Here is an 18,850-nt window from a genome sequence, read left to right on the forward strand (position 1 = left end):
AAAAGACAAAACCGTCAAAGTTTTAAATAAATGAAGAGACGTCGTCTAACTTGGGTACGAGCTAACTAACTAACTAACTAACTAACTAACTAACTAAAGGACAACATTAGCCCACCATTATGTAACTGTTCAATAACTGTGTTAGCTTACCTGCTATTTCAGCACTACTACCAATGTGAACACGGCTCAGTGTTATCTAAAAACAAACACTTTATAGGTCGGAAAAAACTACGAAACTGAAAAATGTTATGCTAACTTTTAGACACGTCTCGCGACCTGACGCTGTAACCATAGCAACGTGGTCAACACAAGCTGGCAGCTGTCCACGTGCAAAACAAGAACAAGGCGACTAACTTGATATTTCTTCAGTAAAATTTTTGTATATATTTTTAAGTTAAATGTTTATATACTTTATTATATGCAGAGAAAAAAAGAAGAGCAAATGATCTAATGTGCACACTGTGTAGATAACGTGTTAATCCCGTTCCACAGTCAGTGAACCGACTCCACCCATCCATTTTCTAATGAGATTGTGGAATAATTCACTGAGGTTCATTTGGGCGGCAGGATAAACACGGCTTCCCTCTGTTGTGAACGCGAGCCGGGAAGCCTCCACTCTGTCCTGAGCCATCCTGGCTTTACGTCCACACACCGCTCCTAATGTATTGATTTGCACGACAGTCCGTGATACAGAGTTACGTCGACTATACTCACTAGCCAACAACTGTCACACTACTCTCGCAAGAGTCAAGTTAGTGAGGATACTAATTAGTAGTTTCCGGTTATTGCTTTCAATATAAAAGTCTAATGGACAAGCGGCAAAAATCAAGTGGTATCCCATTATTAACGTATAAATAAATTTTTTTTATCGAGATTTTGTTCAGTAGGCTACTTTTGATGGCCATTGTGACACATTTACCTACACTTGCGATCTAAATTTGCTGAGTCGAACTGGATGAATAATTTTTATGTATTAATGCCACTTCAGTTTCTGTATGCAATTTAAAATCTCAAATTAGAGGGATTTGACACTACCATTACTACATTATTATTCTGGCTAATTATAATAAACTACATAAAAGAAAAAATGGGTGTGAAAATGTGTTTATCTCAAATAAAAGTAGAAACTTAACCCCCGAAAAGAATAAAGATAAGTGAAATGATTTAATGTACTTAGAAATCTACCTAAATGAGATAACAAATGTATATTTGTGCTTATGTTTTTTTAGACTGGGAAAAAACAATAAAAATAAAAATAACGGAAAACAATTAAACTTACTTGAAAACTAACTGAAACTAATTCCAATTTAAAAGAAAAAATAAAACACTAAATTAAAACAAAATAAGTGAGGATTATAAAACCATAAATACATCGTCTAATAATTTTGAGGCGATTGAAAAGTCCTTTTGAGCTTTTATTTTTTACAGTTAACTGACTCACTTCCGGTTAGGGCTTCTCCAACTGAGTCCCTCTCCGCGTAGTCTGTACTCTTCAAGCCCCATCAAACACGAGTCCGTCGGTCTGGCTGCGCAAGGCAACTGAACACTACGAGCACCGAGTGGTTATTCCAGCCCAAACCTCCAACTTAGCAAACAGTGTTAGCTCTAAATATCATCCCTGTCCGTCGGTAAGCGCTGCACTTTGCTTTCCGCTTCCTTCTGAGGACTTCAACTCGCGCTGGTCAAATTGTCGGCAGACCAAATACGGGAGAAATAAAACGAAATAACGGACACGTCTCGGCTGAAATGCACGGCTGTTGTTACTGTCTTTTAAGGAGGAGGGTGTCCGACACAGAGCTGTAGTTTCTCTTCCAAGAAGGCGAGGAATGCAAGCTGAGCATCAATGTTTCACTGGGGCAAGTGGAAGAAGAGGATGGGAGCCAACAGTTCTTCAAAGAGACCCGTTTTTGACGAAAAGGAAGATGGTAAGTGAAGGTGTCACCAAATCTCTAGCAAATAGTGGCACTAACAACTTTGGAACTTATTATTGTGTATGTTTCACTTACGATGGCATTTTTTTTCACGGTATCCCTCCGCTTGGCACAGGCTCAGTTATCAAAGTTCCTGTTAGGAAATTAAACGCTGTCAAAGGAGTTTAGACGGAGTTTGGCTGCTCACGGCGAACAGACAGTGTTCATGTGGGAAATTTTCAAGGCTTGAAGTCAAACTTTCTACTACAGGAGGCAGCAGCAACAATAATCATGACAATAATAATAATAATGATGATTAAATGTACATTTTCATCACATGACCTGATGCTGAGTGCATATACATGGAAAGACCCCGAGCAGGTGAAATGAATCTTACCAGTACTATCAAACTATAACTTGGACTGGGCGTTTCACTCTTTTAATATTGTGGACTATCTGTGTTTGTTGTTTATAGCTCACAGTGTCGGCATTTTAACCTCGCTTAAATTGTATTATCGCGATATTTGGCGTGGAACTTTTAAATAATGAAATATTAATCAGATTCTTCTGAATTGTCTTTTTTTCCGTGTCATTTTCGCTTTCTTTTTTCTTTTTTGGGTAATTAATTTTCACTCTGAATACAAGTTAAGAACAGTTACAGTTATTTAAGACATTAAGCCGTATGTCATTTCATCACCTTTAACTTCAGCACTGGTCGAGAGTGGCATCCTTAGTGTGGAAGTTTGTCCTCTATGATCATCAAAGAAAAATGTCAGACCTTAAAAAATCCCTCACTAGTATTCCAGCAATCATAATGCCCACTTGAAAAAAACAAAACAAACCTACAGATTTAAACGAATGTCTTTATATTTTAGCACCAGTGTCCAAAAAAATGAAAACGCACATTCACCGAACTCGATATGAAGCTGTAAAAATCCAAATCTCAGACCAAATGTATGTGCTTTAGTATTTTACGCTGACCTGGCCCTTAACTTGCATTTATTTTCCAGCTGCATCTCTCCGTCTCTCTCCTTATACCTCCACCTTTTTGTCTTCATCGTCCATTTCAAAGGGCAGACGTTAACGTTGGAGAGGCTGGGAGAGGGAGACGCGTGTCTGTAGCTATATGTGGCGAGATCATAAAGGCAAAAGGCGAGAGCGACAGATATGGAGAGTCCGTTGTCTCGCTAAAGCCACAGTCCTCAAAGCACAACCCCCCCCCCCCCCCCCCCCCCCCCCAAAAAAAACACAGCTCTTGCCACTGAAGCGCAGTATATACCTCCAAGCTCACGCTGCGGGGAAACACTTTAATGCCTGAACGAGCTCTTTGGAAATATTGTGTGTTCAAAGACGGAGAACTAATTGCATAATCAAGACAAGATTATAGTGTCATGCGTGGAAAGTAATGTTAAGTAATGTCTTGTCAGTGTATGGGGATATAAGCCTCTTGGAAGTGAGCCCAATAAGCTCAGCACTGGATTGCTGAATCTCTGATGATGGACTGCAGGAGGGGGGAAAAAATCCACTGTTGCTGCAGAACTATTTGGCCGGAAAACTTGAGTAAATGAGGTCATTTCACTGCAGGGATATGGTCATATGCTCTGTGTGTGTGTGTGTGTGTGTGTGTGTATGTGTGTGTTAGTACTCCCCTTTTGCACACAAGGGTAACCCAATTAAGTCTACAGCTCTTGCCTTTAGGAAAAGTGTCCAGCTGTAGTTCAGATCACTATCAAGGGGAGTGGTTACTGGAGTGGCCCTACGGCATTCGCACTCGCAGCAGTTAATCAAAGCCAGGAGAGATGTTCTTGAGCGGGCTGTGCACATTTGGCTTTCTTTAGCTTTTCTGTGCGATTAAAGGGAAACTTTAAGGCTGAGGTCAGAACCTCTTCAAGACTGTGTCGCTGTGTTAATGTGTGATTTGTTTATGCCGAGTGTGAAAAAAGGGGGAAAAACTAGAGATCAGCTTCGTCTTTATCCTCCCATCATCAGTGTAACGCAGGTGTCACTTAGGCTTGACCTACAAAACACCAGCAGTGAAAAATTCAGTTGGTGGAGTATCACCGCCACCATCAACTGTGGTCTTAATCACCGGCTGTGTCACCACCGCTGTGATTATGCGTAGAAGCGTAGACCGAGGCCTGATCTTAGGTGGCAAAGATGCATTCGATGTTAATTATGCAATGTTGTCATTACGGGGATCTGCTTGAGAGCGCGCTCGCTTTTCATGCAGCAATGAAAATACTCGTCTGCTGAGCACAAAGGGAGCAGTAGGCATCGTGGGTGGAGGGCACATATGCATTAAAGAGAGACAACTGTTAATGTGAAACTGATCACCTTGAACATTTGCGGAGCGCTGATTCGGCACCGCCTTCGTGAAGCAGCTGGCTCTCTTTTTTTTTTTTTTTTTTTACCCCGAGCCTCGATAACAAACGGAGCAAAAGATGCGCTGCCTTCTGGATGCTGACTTAGGCTCTAGATGTATGGAATCAGAACGATGCCACCTTGAAACGAAACCGAAAAAAAATATTGTAACTGAAATAAATGTACTGAAAAATCTTGTATTGAAACCGAAAAAAAAATTGATAGTGAAAAACAATTAATTGAAACTGTAATTTTTTTGTTTTCGCTTACAAATTTTTTTTTCGGTTTCAATCCACTTTTCGGTTTCAAACCATTTTTCAGTTTCACTCTGCTGGCACTGTTTTGTACGCCAAAACGGGGGCGCGCTGGGGGGCGGGGATTCCGGCCCGCATGTATTTGCATATATTATAATGCTGACCAATGACTGGAGAAAACACTGACGACGCGGCTGCGGTCACGGACAAACTCGCACGTGTCTGTTCGGGAATGGCAGATTCCGAGAGGTCCAGTGTTTACATTACCGACTATTTCAAAGTGACAGCCTGAGGTGTTCTTCAGTAAATTGGACTACCGGACAGGAGGACCTGAGGCCCCACCGCATTAATTTTGGTAAGTTAAATGTGTTTGTAAGCTAATCCGTAATTTAGGTCCTTAGCTAGCTACCTAAGGACCTAGCTAGCTAAAATGAGCACTCGGCTGTCGGGGAAACTTGTTTTGTAAAGTTCGTTTAGCTACCCCGTGCAGGTGAATGAATTTACCCTGACTAAAGAAATCAAGAGAAACGCACCGGGCTGCTCAGTGACTAACCACGGTTACTGTACTTTTATTATGAGTATTATACTGTAAGAGCAACAGGCTGGACTCTGCTTCTGCTCCTGTGCAGAGCTGATTATTAAATATGTGCAAACAGCAGCATGTTTTCTGTCGCTTTCCACATGTGGAAGGACATTAAAGCCAACTTTTAAATTCCCCTCATTAGTCAATAGCTACGGATTAAATAGCAAAGCCCGATACTTATGTACTGAAACCAACTACTTCCGCTTGTCAGCTTAACTTAAAATGTTACATTTTTCCCCTGATTATTTTTTTTACTGAGTTTGTTACAAATATTCAGGTTAAAAAACTGTCCAAATTATTTTTAATGAATTATGTTCACAAAGTCACATGTGCAGTACTCTGTACAGCTTGCATCCTTTAGGACAAATAATTTGAAACGTTAATATTTCTTGTTCAATACTGAGCTGATAACACCTCTGTATGTTGTGACCAGGATGCAGCAGCAGACTGAACCTCGACTGAAACCTGCTCCATCATCTCATCTTTGCAGATGTCCATTTATAAAGCATCAACAACTCAAAGGTAAACATGATATTAGAAAATGTGTTAGTATATAAGGCCTTTAAAACAAATAAAAAAATAAACAGCTGTCGGCAGAACTGTAGGACTGAACAACTTCAGATCCCGAGTGTGTGAGGACAGAGAAGGATCAGCTGTATTTCAGATTTGAGAGATAAACTTTATATTTCAGTTTGTGATGATTCTGTTCTGTTTGTGATTACAGGAGCTGTCCTCAGATTCAGACCTCAGCACCACCCAGTGACAGCAGACAGATCATCCTATGTCTTCAATCTTTGTAGTAACTCCAAAATTAACTGAAGAAAACAGTACAAAGGTTAAAGTACCACATGTGCTGTCAGTGAAAGCTGCAGCTGTTTTATTGATAAATTTAAAGACAAAAAGTCAAAAGGATTAATCACCCCTGTAACTGTGTCACTATACATCAGCATTAACAGGACCTCAGTTTGGTGTTTCAGAAAACTGCTGATCTCAGACCTGCACAACTTCTGTTTTAAACACTGAATGTACTCAGCTACATGAAGAGCACGTGATGTTTTCTCTGACACAATTAAATAAAACCTGATTAAAGTCAAAGGTTGTTACTTGTATTTGAACTAAAAACTTGTGATCTGGAATTCTTTCACTGTTTTTTGACAATAGTGTTATTTATCATAAAGTAATTCAGAGTCATTCATACCAGAGTAACCAGTGAGCACAACATATATTTAACTTTCTACAGGACTTAAAGATATTACTATAGCTTATAGCTATTACTTAACTGCACTACTGTATAGTTCTGTGTAAATAATCGTTCTGTACATATGATTTTTAATCCTACAACTGTTTATAATTTGCATAGTTCACATTTCTGTATAACTGTATATCTCAGATTCTGTAGTTTTTCATATTTATATCCTGTTCATAGTTTGTACTCACTACAGCCTGTACATACTTATAGTTATAGAATATTCACAACATACTTCATACCGTGTACATTGTAACACACCATAATAGACCCATTTCTGTAATATACTTACATATCTATACTATTTCTAATATATATTGTAATATATCTATATCATGGCTAAAGCACTTCTGGATGGATGCAAACTGCATTTCGTTGCCCTGTACCTGTGCATGTGCAATGACAACAAAGTTGAATTCTATTCTATTATATTATGTAAAAGTCCAGACCCTCTGAGGATTATCTGAGTACTTCTAACATTACACAAAGCAAAGGTCTCCATCAGTGTTCATGAAATGCTGGGTTTATCCTTCTTGTGAGGGAGCTGCTGGTGAAGATCACGAGCCCTGCTTGATCCTGGCGATGAGTTTCAGTCTTCCTGGTGTTTCTGAAATGATGCCTCTCACTGTGGGTCAACAGAACTTCTGGCACAGGACAGCTGTAATGAAAGAAATTGAAGTTTTGGAAATGCCCTATATGTGAGAAGCAGATTTTGTATTTACTTTTCTTTTGCCAATCAAGATAAAGTATAATTTTCACCATACAATTACTAACCTTGTCATCTCCTGCACTGTCTGTTTTGGGCTCTGGGCTCCTCCTTCCCAGCGCTCATGAGACTGCTTTGATGCACTGTGGTATGAGGTGCTAACCTGTTGACAGTGTTGGGAAGGTTAATTTTAAAATGTATTCCACCAAAGATTATAGAAGTAATGTATTCTGAATACTTTACAACTACATGAATGTACTATTGCTGTGTGATTTATTACTATTACTGAAGGCTACTCGCCATACCAACACCAACTAGATGTTAAAATCTTAATATAAATGAGTAACAGTAGGTGGACATTAGGTAAGGCTGCAGCGATCTCGTGTAGAAAACTATTCAGCGCGTATATAAAACAGGTCAGCGGCTCCGAACCGTAGTAAAGGGACCTCTGGCTAATACGTCCGGTTCGTGTCAGGCTCATAGCAGAAAACTAGCTTTACTTTGTTGTCTGGGTCAAGTTTGCTAGCGAGACACAGAGAGAGGCGTTGAAAGGCTGCTTATTGTTTCGGAGGAAAACACGAACACAGTGTACAGTCGAGTCCTAATAGCTTACTTACAGCTGGGCTCGTCAGGCACTCTTTTTGGCTTTAGTGGTTATTATTATATTTACATGCTTCCAGCTCCCGTTTCTGCTCCGTGACAGCTGTACTTCTCCTTTTTCTCCCTCCTCGCTCACAGACACATAACGGGTATGGCAGTCCATTCTCCCTGCAGCACGGACTACACTGCCCATGAGGCTACATTGTTTAGGGCGATGCCTGTAACACTCTGCTATTGCCTTCATATTAAATCATTTTTGTATAATAATTTTTAGAGGCTCTTATTGCGTGTTTTGTTTGGGTTTCCACCGGCGTGGAATTACCAAAAATAGAGAGACCATAGCCTAACATATGAAACAGGTAAATACCACCATGTAATCCATTTATTTCAACAAACTAACTGTATTCTCAATATCACCTATTGAACAGTAATTGTAACGGATACATTTACTCATATTTTGTATTTTAAATACGTAACGCCGGTGCATGTATTATGTTACATGTATTGGTTACATGTAACCAAAATTGGATTTTATCATCTAAAAAATATAGCCAGAGTCCGCCCTATTCTCTCTCGGGCCAACACGGAGATGCTGATGCATGCTTTTATTACCAGTTGCATTGATTACTGTAATGCCCTGCTCTCTGGTCTTCCTAAAAAGAATATTTCAACTTTACAACTTTTGCAAAACTCGGCAGCTCGTGTGCTGACGAAGACCAGAGGGCGGGCCCACATTACACCGGTTTTAGAATCGCTGCACTGGCTCCCCGTGTGTTTCAGGATCGATTTTAAAGTTCTTTTATTGGTTTTTAAATGTCTTAATGGTCTTGGGCCTTCTTATCTCTCAGATCTGCTTTTACCATACGAACCCTCACGGACCCTGAGGTCCTCTGGTACTGGCCTTTTAATCGTTCCTAAAGTCAGGACACATACTCACGGAGAGGCAGCTTTTCAGTGGTATGGTCCTCGTCTGTGGAACAGCCTGCCGGAGGAGCTCAGGGCCGCAGAGAACGTACATGTTTTTAAGAACAGGCTCAAGACCCACCTTTTTAATTTAGCTTTTACTTAACGTTTATTTATTTTATGCTTATTTATTCTATCCTGTTATTCTATTATTAATTTAGACTTTACCTAATATTTATTGATTTTATTCTTATTCATTTTTTAACCTTCTTACTCTATTTATATTTATATTGTATCCTGTTCTTATTTATTTTATCATTTTATCCTGTATATTGCCTATTGTGTCATATCTCCAGTGTTTCCTCAGAGGGCGCTCTCTGCACCGGGGCTGTGATCGACTGTGGCTGCTGGGTCTCTGGGGGTCCTCTCAGCCTGGCTGGGGGGCTCCTTTGCCTCCCTCCTGCTGTGTGCCCAGCCTGGAGGCTGCGGTCTGTGACCGGCTCCCGGTGCAGACGGCTCCCTGTTATAGTGTTTCCTCACTTGGCTCATGCGAGCCCAGCCCAATTTTTACTCTTTAAGTGTGCGCGTGTGTGTGTATATGTGTGTGTGTGTGTGTGTGTGTGTGTGTGTGTGTGGGGGGGGGGGATATGTGTGTATTCACATCATTTATGTTAATGAGAGTGTGGGGAGTGAGTTGGAGGGTGGGGTGGGCTGCTTTTAACTATGTAAAGCACTTTGTGCTACATTTTTTTTGTATGAAAAGTGCTTTATAAATAAAGATTGATTGATTGATTGATTGATTACTGCCCAACACTGCCTGTTGAGATCCTGAGATCCGCTCCTAGAACACCGGCCTCCAACTCCTGAAGAGACACGGGTGTCCCTAAATTTAGCAAATATTAGCTTCAGGCTAGCTTGCTACGACGAATAGGCTAATACCAGCATTTTACCACAACTTCACCAGATGTAGCTAAAAAAACCAAACTAATGTCCAGCCCAGTGGGACAGCAAGAAAAGATGACAAAAAATGATTACTTACTTGCGGTTTGGAAGTTCAAGCTGAAATTGAAGCAGCCATTGAAAGACGGGAAGAGAGAAAGATGGCAGCTTGGTCAGCACTAGTGGCCTCTATAATATATGCAAATACATGCGGGCCGGAAACCCCGTCCCCCCAGCGCGCCCCCGGACGCCAAAACAGTGCCAGCAGATTGAAACTGAAAAATGGTTTGAAACCGAAAAATGGATTGAAACCGAAAAAAAATGGATTGAAACCGAAAAATGGTTTGAAACCGAAAAAAAATGGTTTGAAACTGGAAAAAAAAAATTGTAAGCGAAAACAAAAAAAATTACAGTTTCAATTAATTGTTTTTCACTATCAATTTTTTTTTCGGTTTCAATACAAGATTTTTCAGTACATTTATTTCAGTTACAATATTTTTTTTTCGGTTTCAATCCATTTTTCGGTTTCGTTTCAAGGTGGCATCGTTCTGATTCCATATAGATGTCTCTTGCTGCCTGTCAGGTCTCTTAGAAACAGTATCCCTTTGGCTTCTTGGAAAACAGCATATGGCATACATTAGGCAGTAATATTAGAGCAGCTTTTGGCTCAGAAGGCTGCAAACATAATCAGGCGGTCAGGTTGATGTCGAAGCGTAGCTGCCAGAAGGGCTTTTCTGGCAGGTAGTTTGATTAGCAAAGGGAGCCTGTGGAATTGATTGAGGTGCACATCCTGCTAGTTTGCGACTCGCTCGAATGCTCTTTAACAACAGCAGAGAGTGTGAGGAAAAAATAAGAGAAGTCGATGTTTGGAGAAATGGTGATGGAGTCTGCTCCGTCAGACATTTAATCATGCATTTTATCACCATTTGAGAGCAGTCTTTCTTATTCATGAGCATGCAGAACTTGTTAAATTCGAAACTTGTCCTTGCCAACCTGCTAGGCTCGTGAAGTTGTAAAGTAAAAGTTTGACATTTTGGAAAATGGCGATAATTTGGTTTCTTGCCAAGAGTTAGATGAGAAGATTGATACCGCCCTCAGCCCAGTTATCTCTGCTTGGCATAAAGCTTGGGGAATTGCTGAGCCTGCCTCAGACACGGGATTTCTCACAGATTTATATTCTGTGGAGATGTGTGTGAAAGTGTGCCATGAAAGGAGGTGCACATGCTTTTTTAAATCAACCATAAATAACTGAGCAGTTTCATGAGCTCTCTCTTCAGTGAGTCTCTCATGCTCTGGTTGAATGCCGGCTCCACTGTAGCTGAAATGTAGCTGGTAGTCCTCGTGCTCTTCATCTTTGGTAAGCTGGGCGAGGCGGTACTCCTCACCTCCTGCTGCAGGGTCTGCTTAGAGTGTCTCTCCAGCCAGCTGAACATCATCGCTATAAATAAGATAAGATAAGATAAGATAACCTTTATTAGTCCCACACGTGGGAAATTTGTTTTGTCACAGCAGGAAGTGGACAGTGCAAAAGTTATGAGGCAAAAATTAGAATACAATAAGAATAAATACAGTACACAACTGTACAGAATAGAATAAAATAAAATACTATATACAGTAGAATAAAATAAAATAAATATACAATAAGATAAAAATAGAATACAAATACTATATACAACTGAGTAAAAATACAACGATGACAGAAAGGATTATTGCACTTAGTATTATTGCATATGTATGGATGTGTGTGCTTGATCAGTTAAAGTCTTTATTATGGAGTCTGACAGCAGTGGGGAGGAAAGACCTGCGAAATCTCTCCGTCCCACACCGTGGGTGCCGCAGTCTCCCACTGAAGGAGCTGCTCAGTGCTGTCACAGTCTGCTGCATGGGGTGGGAGACGTTGTCCATCAGGGATGACAGCTTAGCCGCCGTTCTCCTGTCACTCACCACCTCCACTGGGTCCAGAGGGCATCCTAGAACAGAGCTGGCCCTTCGGATCACCCTGTTCAGTCTCTTCCTGTCCCCAGCAGAGATGCTGCCGCCCCAGCAGACCACACCATAAAAGATAGCAGAAGCCACAACAGAGTCATAGAATTTCTTCAGGAGTGGGCCCTCCACTCCAAACGACCTGAGTCTCCGCAGCAGGTACAGCCTGCTCTGCCCTTTCCTGTAGAGGGCGTCTGAGTTATGAGTCCAGTCCAGTCTATTGTTCAGATGAACACCAAGGTACCTTGAACACCAAATAGCCCGAGACAGTGGAGTCTCTCAGATCCTGTTGAATGTTTGGGACTAACTGGTTTAACAGCTACTGAACTTTCAAAATGGGATGTAATAAGATGTAAACAGATTGCTGAAAGTTGTTTTGGAGAGATGAAAACATAAAGTAAAAGTACTCAAAGGAGTTGTTAAATATATTTAGGTACCCAATAATACCCAAATCCACAGCAGATGGCTGCAGGTTGTTTCTGCTCAAGGTTTCTTCCTGTTAAAGGGGATTTTTTTCTTTCCCACTCTCTCAGTGTTTTTGCACACAGGGGGTGGTCTGATTGTCGGGGTTTTCTCTCTATTATTTTAGGGTATTTATTTATAATATAAAGCACCTTGAGATGACTATTGTTGTGTTTTGACACTATATAAATAAAATTGAACTGAATTGAATTAATATAACTGGGCGGCTTGGCTAAGTAAAGTCTGCATGTGGAAAAAACTGCAACACCTCAAGCATTAAAATCGCAGCTTTAGATTTAGCCAAGACGTAGACATTCACACAAACATGCTGGTGTTATATATTTTTTGTATTGTTTACTGGATTTTAAAAAAAATGTGTCAGTTATTCAGAATCCAAATATGACAGTTTGAAGCCATTGTTTATCAGAAAAACAAAGACTTTAAGTAGAATAAGCTACTTTTGGCTGAATCCTTATTCACAATTGTCACCACAGCAGATAACTCCACATATTTGATTTGGCAGGTTTTTACTAGAGATATTTTTGTATTAGGTGAATGCGTTACCCACTACACCATGGGAATATTAAAGATTTTAAGTCAATTAATGAAGCAAATCAGATTGAAACAATAATAGCTGAATGAACCAACAGCATCTAGAATGGGTAATTGCTGTAAAAGTTGTTGAGTCAGTAGGAGCTGACAGCTGGCCAGGCTCTAGACAACGACTCAATTCACTCCCTCCAAGTCCTCGTGTGAACTGGGAGCATTCAACTAGTCTGAGTAGCTTTGAAAGAGGACACTTGTTGTGAATGCGCTACAGTACTCGGGGAAAAAGTGCAGAACTGGCAAATGCCTGTTTCAGTTCAGCGTCAGCACGGAGTTGGTGAACTTGTTATTTTCGCTCCGGAGCATCTACAAAGTCTTTAAACTGCGTTCGTGATTATGACTGCAGAACATGCTGTTAATTGTGTTGTCTGTTTGTGGTGGTGTTATATTGTTGTATCCGTTTGATCATTCATGTAAAGCCACAGGCAAATTTCCACTTCTGTGGACACTGAACTTTTTTTGATGCGCGCGTGTGTGTGTGTGTGTGTGTGTGTGTGTGTGCACGTGCACGCTCGCACGTCTGTAGCTTCTTTTTCCATCAAGGATAAATGCACGAGGCACTGAAAGCAGATTTGGTTTAGGATAAAGATAGATGCAGGGAGGGATGGCTGATTATTTGCGCTGAATACTGAGGCGCTCACTTTGTTTCATCTCTGTTGCAGACTCTCAATTTCTCTCACTGTCTTTTTATTCCACTCAACTTCATGGCTGCCTGCAGCTACTGGCCTCTTGCCACAGTGGCAGTCCACTGTAATTGGCCTCAGCAGTAAGTTACGCAAGATGTGGGAAGACTGTCCTGGTCATATTGCAGTGTCTTCTGACTGCTGAGCACGGACATTGTTCAGCATGTAGTATTCAGACTGAATTAATCTCTTGGCTGGCCATCATTAAATGCATACATCAGTTTATTTCCAAACTACTACTATGTATTCACAAGGAAACGTGGAATGAAGGGATCACACAGGTGCCAACATAACTCATTGTAGCATTTATTTAAAAACAAAAACAAAAAAAAATCCTGAGAGACTGATGCCATCTAACATAAGTTTACTTATCAACAATCGCCTTGCTCTTATTTTGAAAGTCCAGTCGCAGCTGACTAGCTTTTCACTGTTTTTCCTTGCTGTGGCTGTCCTGCATCTCATTTAGCTGCCCCTCCAGTGAATGTCTTGTCCCAGGCTTAGATGGACTCAAACTCCAGCATCTTGGATTGCAGTTGGATGGTTAATCTAATCAGAACTCACTGAGGCTGCAGAGCAGAGCGAGCATTACCATCAGCAGTCTGCAAGACTCTGTTGCAAGAGCCTCACAGCTCTGCTATGTATTTGTCACAAACTAGCTGTACTTGCAGTGTTTAACAAATTCATCACACCACCACCTTGTGTAAGGGTTTATGCCACAGCTGCCTAAAATTAACACTACTGGTAATTCCCAAAATAATTTTTTATGTATCTGTAATGGTTAATCCAGCAGAGAGTGCAAGCTCCGTAAAATAAATGTAAAAATATAAAACTGCTGTTATCCACGAATTCCTGAACAAAAATTTAGGTTTAGTGGTCGAATGTTACGCTTGATTAATTTCTTGAAGCTGATCTCTAAAAATTAGTCGAGTGTATTCAGGAACCACAGCAGCTCAGCTACAAAGTGTCAGACCATGTAAAGGTACAGAGCACTGATGGTAAGTCGCCAGCTCTCTCTCTGAATTAATAATTGCCTATTACTAAACCCGGCATTAACATCAGCATAATAACTGTGTTCCAGGGCCTTCATGGCATTCACGGCCGATGCAGGATGACTCTGTTCCAGAGTAAAGACACAGTTTGATGAGTTTGGTAAAGTAACTAAAACTAGAGATCGCAAGCCAAGTCTACATCATCGTCTGACCTCGTAAATGCTATCTGGATGAATGGACAAAAATTCCCACAAACGCACTCGGGAATCTTGTATAAAGACTTTCCAAGAAGAGTGAGAGCTGCTATTGCAATGGGGAACCAGCTCCATATTGATAACTGTGGATTTAGGATGGGATGTCATAAAAGCTTCTGTGGGTGTAATGTACACACGGCCCAGTATTTTGTCCATTAAGTGTAGAAAAAAATGACCAATTTAGACCACATTTATTGCCATTACGTGATTATATTATTACACTATATGAATAGAATCTGTCACATTAAGATGTGGTTATATATATATATATATACGGTCACGGTTCGATATTTTTTCGATACAAAAAAAAATGTTCATGCCTTTTTAATTTGTCATTTATTAAAATTCTAAATATATATTTTAACTCAAAAGTACAGTTTTTAAATTTAACCCTAACCCTTGTGCGCGTTTTTTATTTTGACAGCGAATGCGCACCTGCGGACCACTTATGTGCAGCCCTGGTTATTTAGCTCGTCATATTGCAGCCACAGAAATTCTTTTGTCCATGAAACCATAAAGCTGCACCTTGTTTTTGCCTTATAGTCTGATTTGTCATAACTTCTCCGTTTTGTGGTAAGCTTTTCTTTGGCTGTCACTTCTTCACCCTGACCTGTCTTATTTGGCTCAGCAGAATTAAAATATATATTCTGCTGCTTTTACACACACACTCACATAACGCTCAGCGATTCTCTGCGCGATCAACCTCTCACATGTTTAAGCTTGCTGCGGGAGATTTCACTTGTCATGTTTGCGTAGTAAGCTAACGATTGATAAGACGATGTCAGAGGAATTGGTGCACAAATTATCATCACTCACAGATCAGTGCTGTCGCTCTCTATACACAGTTCGCGCGATTGCAAAGTGAAAGCAAAAAAACAAGCGCAAATTCAAACGCGATTTCAATATGTCACATACTGACAGAGGCTCACCGATGCCAATGACATAATTGCCCAGCTACATTTCTGAAAGAATGCAAAAGCACTGACATATATTTTTCCTTCCTACAATAGCCCGACAGGCAGGGAAGAGATAGATTTTGGTAATCCGACTGAAAAAATCGCTAGCCCCAGGACGTCGGGCTAGCGATATTGCAAGCCCTGTATCTGATTGAGGAATCACTCATCTTTGGAAAAGAGAGTTTATTACAGAGAAATGTCTCTTTCCAAAATAAAAGCTATACTATCCGCTTCTTCTGGGCTATATTCTCAGCAGCATAAGGAGAATCATGTGCTAACAGCTGTCTAAATGACTCGGCTAAAGTTAGTAGCATGCTTGTTGTTTTGGTCTTTGCACTAGGATGATGTCGGCGTAAATGTGCAGTCATATTCGTTGTGTTCCCACTAGTGCTTTCAGGTTAATCTCGTTGAAATGACCTGAACGCCACAACACGGCAAATCTCCGTTAACGAGCTACCGCCGATCGCCCCGTGCAAGGGGCTAGGCGGCCAACACGTTAACGAGCTAACTGCGCTAACACACTAGTTCCCACCCATGTAATTGAGCATTGCGTGGCACATCCAACATACTGTTTTACTTTAGTCCATGACTCGCTTACCTTCAGGGTCATACGTCACATGAAAACCAAAATAATTCCAAACGCCAGATCTGAATGAGGGTGAGAGAGGTCCATGTTGCAAAGAGAGCTTAACTTCTGTCTTGCTAGCTTGCCCTGCGCTCTTCCTTCTGACTATGCTGTCTGTGTTGAGCGCTCAGTGGATCTGCGCTCGACAGTGCAGCCTAGGCGGAGTAGTCGAACGCAGATATACTGAGCGCTCAACACAGACAGCATCTTCAGAAGGAAAGTTGATAAAATAAATTACAAATGTTGTATTGTTCGATACATATGCGTACCGAACCGAAAGCACTGTATCGAACGGTTCAATATCGATACGAATATCGTTGCACCCCTAATATATATATATATATATTAGAGATGGACCGATCCGATATTACGTATCGGTATCGGTCCGATACTGACCTAAATTACTGGATCGGATATCGGAGAAAAATAAAAATTGTAATCCGATCCATTAAATATCAGGAAAGCACCTCACAAAACTTGCAACACACCGTAACTCACCTCAGGTTAGCACGTCGGAGCAGTATGCATCACGTGATAGAGCGGCTGTGGCATGCAGGACCTGTCAGTGGTCTGGATAGCATGTGGAGCTTCGCTAGCAACCCGGCATTTCATCTCCGACAAAGTTATCCCGAGAGAAGTAAAGCAAGTGTGTAAGTCCATCTCTGAATGTTTGTAAAGCATTCCTGCGTTAAGCTTAACAAGCGACTGCCTCTTCTTGCTGCTACTTCAATCATGAAACTGCTTAACGATCAGCTGATCGGCTTTTCTGTCGGGAGTCCGTGTCTCTAGTTTGCTTTTGGCCCACTTTGCACCAGAAAGAGGAAACCAGCGGCTGAACAACAGCAGCACGTTTAAGCTTGATCAGCTGTTGTTAGAATTTATTTAATATTACTTTCTACTCGAGGATCTTTTTCTACGTAGCTGACGCTGGTAACTGTGCAGGGGCGGATCTAGCAAAGTTTAGCCAGGGGGGCCGATAGGGCATTAACAGGGAAAAGGGGGCACAAAGACATACTTTTCTTTCTTATTCTCATTTAAAATTTCGAGCTTTTAATAAATAATTATCTGACAGCCAAAGTTTTAATTTGATGCAAAATGAATAGAAGTCCATTACTGTATATAGTAACTATTAAGTCTAATATATATACCCTAGTAAGCTATAGTACTTTTTCCTTTGGGAAGGTACCATCTGTGCAGTCTGCAATTTTGTTGAAGAAAGATGTTGAATCTATTTAATATTTCTTGAAAAATAATTGATTTCTGTGCATTTTTTTTCCACACTGCATCAAATTAAGGTTGATTACGTCGATTAAGCATCATGAGGTAGAGCGTGAGGGGTGGTTCCCTATTTTTTATTTATTTATTTTTGTTGTTGCTGGGAGTTGGAACCCTATTAGTTAGGTTGCTTAATATTTATGCTAAGTACTCTTTAAAATACCAGAATAGGGAGGATGGTGTAGGTTTAAGTTTATTAGATTGATCAGTATTGCTGTACTATGAAATATTTTTTTTGTATACAGGTATAACAGAATAGCTTTAGTGTAGTTGTTGTTTTAAACTTGAGTATGAACTTATACAAAATGCAGCAAGATATTTAAAAAACAGTTTTGTTGATTAAAAAAACACCATATCGGATTCATATCGGTATCGGCAGATATCCAAATTTATGATATCGGTATCGGTATCGGACATAAAAAAGTGGTATCGTGCCATCTCTAATATATATATATATATATATATATATATATATATATATATCAGAGGTGGGACCAAGTCATTGTTTTGCAAGTCTCAAGTAAGTCTCAAGTCTTTATCCTCAAGTCTCAAGTCAAGTCTCAAGTAATGTCAGGCAAGTCAGAGTCGAGTCTCAAGTCACTGGTGTAAAAGTCCGAGTCAAGTCACAAGTCTGAAACTTTGAATTTCAAGTCCTTTCGAGTCTTTAAAAAAAACAAACGAAAAAATAATGTTGCAGTTATGCTAAATGTAAATATTAGACCATGTAATTTTAAAATCTGTGTTTTTCTCAACACATGACAAAATAGTGAACTTAGAAAATATACACAAATTGTGAAATTGCACCTCTTTAAAATGCAGCTCAATTAAACTTAGCTCCAAGAATAATTTTCACCGACAGTTCTGAGATAAGCTGCATGTTATTCTTGGATGCGGTTGTAGGACCAGCTTTAAAATCGCATGACAAAAATATCATACACATTAAAAAAAAACTGAATCACCAACGTAGCCTGGAAAACATTTGCTAGTTAGATGAAGTCAGCTATCTCATCTTAGCATATTTATATGCATATTTATAATTATACGGTTCTTGGAGTGAGTGCATACACTCATGAAGTTTAGTAACTTCCGGTCACTGCAACAAGCCCAGGTACAGTTTACCGACGGATGGGTGCAGGACCTTGAAATGCACCGTGTAGAAAGTAAAGACCATCGTACGTATCATAAGTTTACCAGTCTCACAAATCGTCTTCATAAATACACATTCGTTAACCGTTTATTAATATAACCTTTGAGCTCAACGGTAATTAATTAGTAGTGGAAATAATTTCTGGTACCCATCACAGAAATGTAGCAGTGACAATAATATTGTATGCTGTAATCGTACTGGACAATTAGTGATACAAAAAACCTGTTTTATCCTGTGAATAAAAGTATATGTTTTTGTTAATGTACCATAATAACAGAAGCGAAACGCAATATTGTGTCAGGACAATTCACTATTTATGCACAATAAACAAAGGAGCATAGCGCGACAATTTCTGTTCAGCGCCAGAC

General features: G+C 40.2%; 1 protein-coding gene and 2 long non-coding RNA genes across 4 annotated transcripts in view; 2 read left to right on the forward strand and 1 right to left on the reverse strand.

Annotated features, from left to right (window-relative positions):
* Positions 1-18,850, forward strand: part of stk32c (serine/threonine kinase 32C) — a 111,598-nt gene that overhangs the window by 185 nt on the left and 92,563 nt on the right. Inside the window, exon 2 of one of the 2 annotated variants that reach the window (XM_004554567.3) lies at positions 1,776-1,925. In XM_004554567.3, the coding sequence (XP_004554624.2) occupies positions 1,844-1,925 (82 nt within the window). In that variant the 5' untranslated portion in view covers positions 1,776-1,843. Of the gene's footprint in view, positions 1-1,323; positions 1,926-18,850 lie in introns of those variants that run through there. The other variant, XM_076891918.1, reaches the window with a different exon arrangement.
* Positions 4,297-6,553, forward strand: LOC143421825 (uncharacterized). Its single transcript, XR_013101423.1, has 3 exons — positions 4,297-4,880; positions 5,542-5,630; positions 5,833-6,553. It is a non-coding gene; the product is annotated as an uncharacterized LOC143421825 (long non-coding RNA).
* LOC143421824 (uncharacterized) lies at positions 6,881-9,705 on the reverse strand. The gene is made up of 3 exons (XR_013101422.1): positions 9,603-9,705; positions 7,129-7,223; positions 6,881-7,012 (listed from the first exon to the last, which is right to left on the reverse strand). It is a non-coding gene; the product is annotated as an uncharacterized LOC143421824 (long non-coding RNA).

Source organism: Maylandia zebra, linkage group LG13, assembly GCF_041146795.1.
Source record: "Maylandia zebra isolate NMK-2024a linkage group LG13, Mzebra_GT3a, whole genome shotgun sequence".
Taxonomy (NCBI): Eukaryota; Metazoa; Chordata; class Actinopteri; order Cichliformes; family Cichlidae; genus Maylandia; species Maylandia zebra.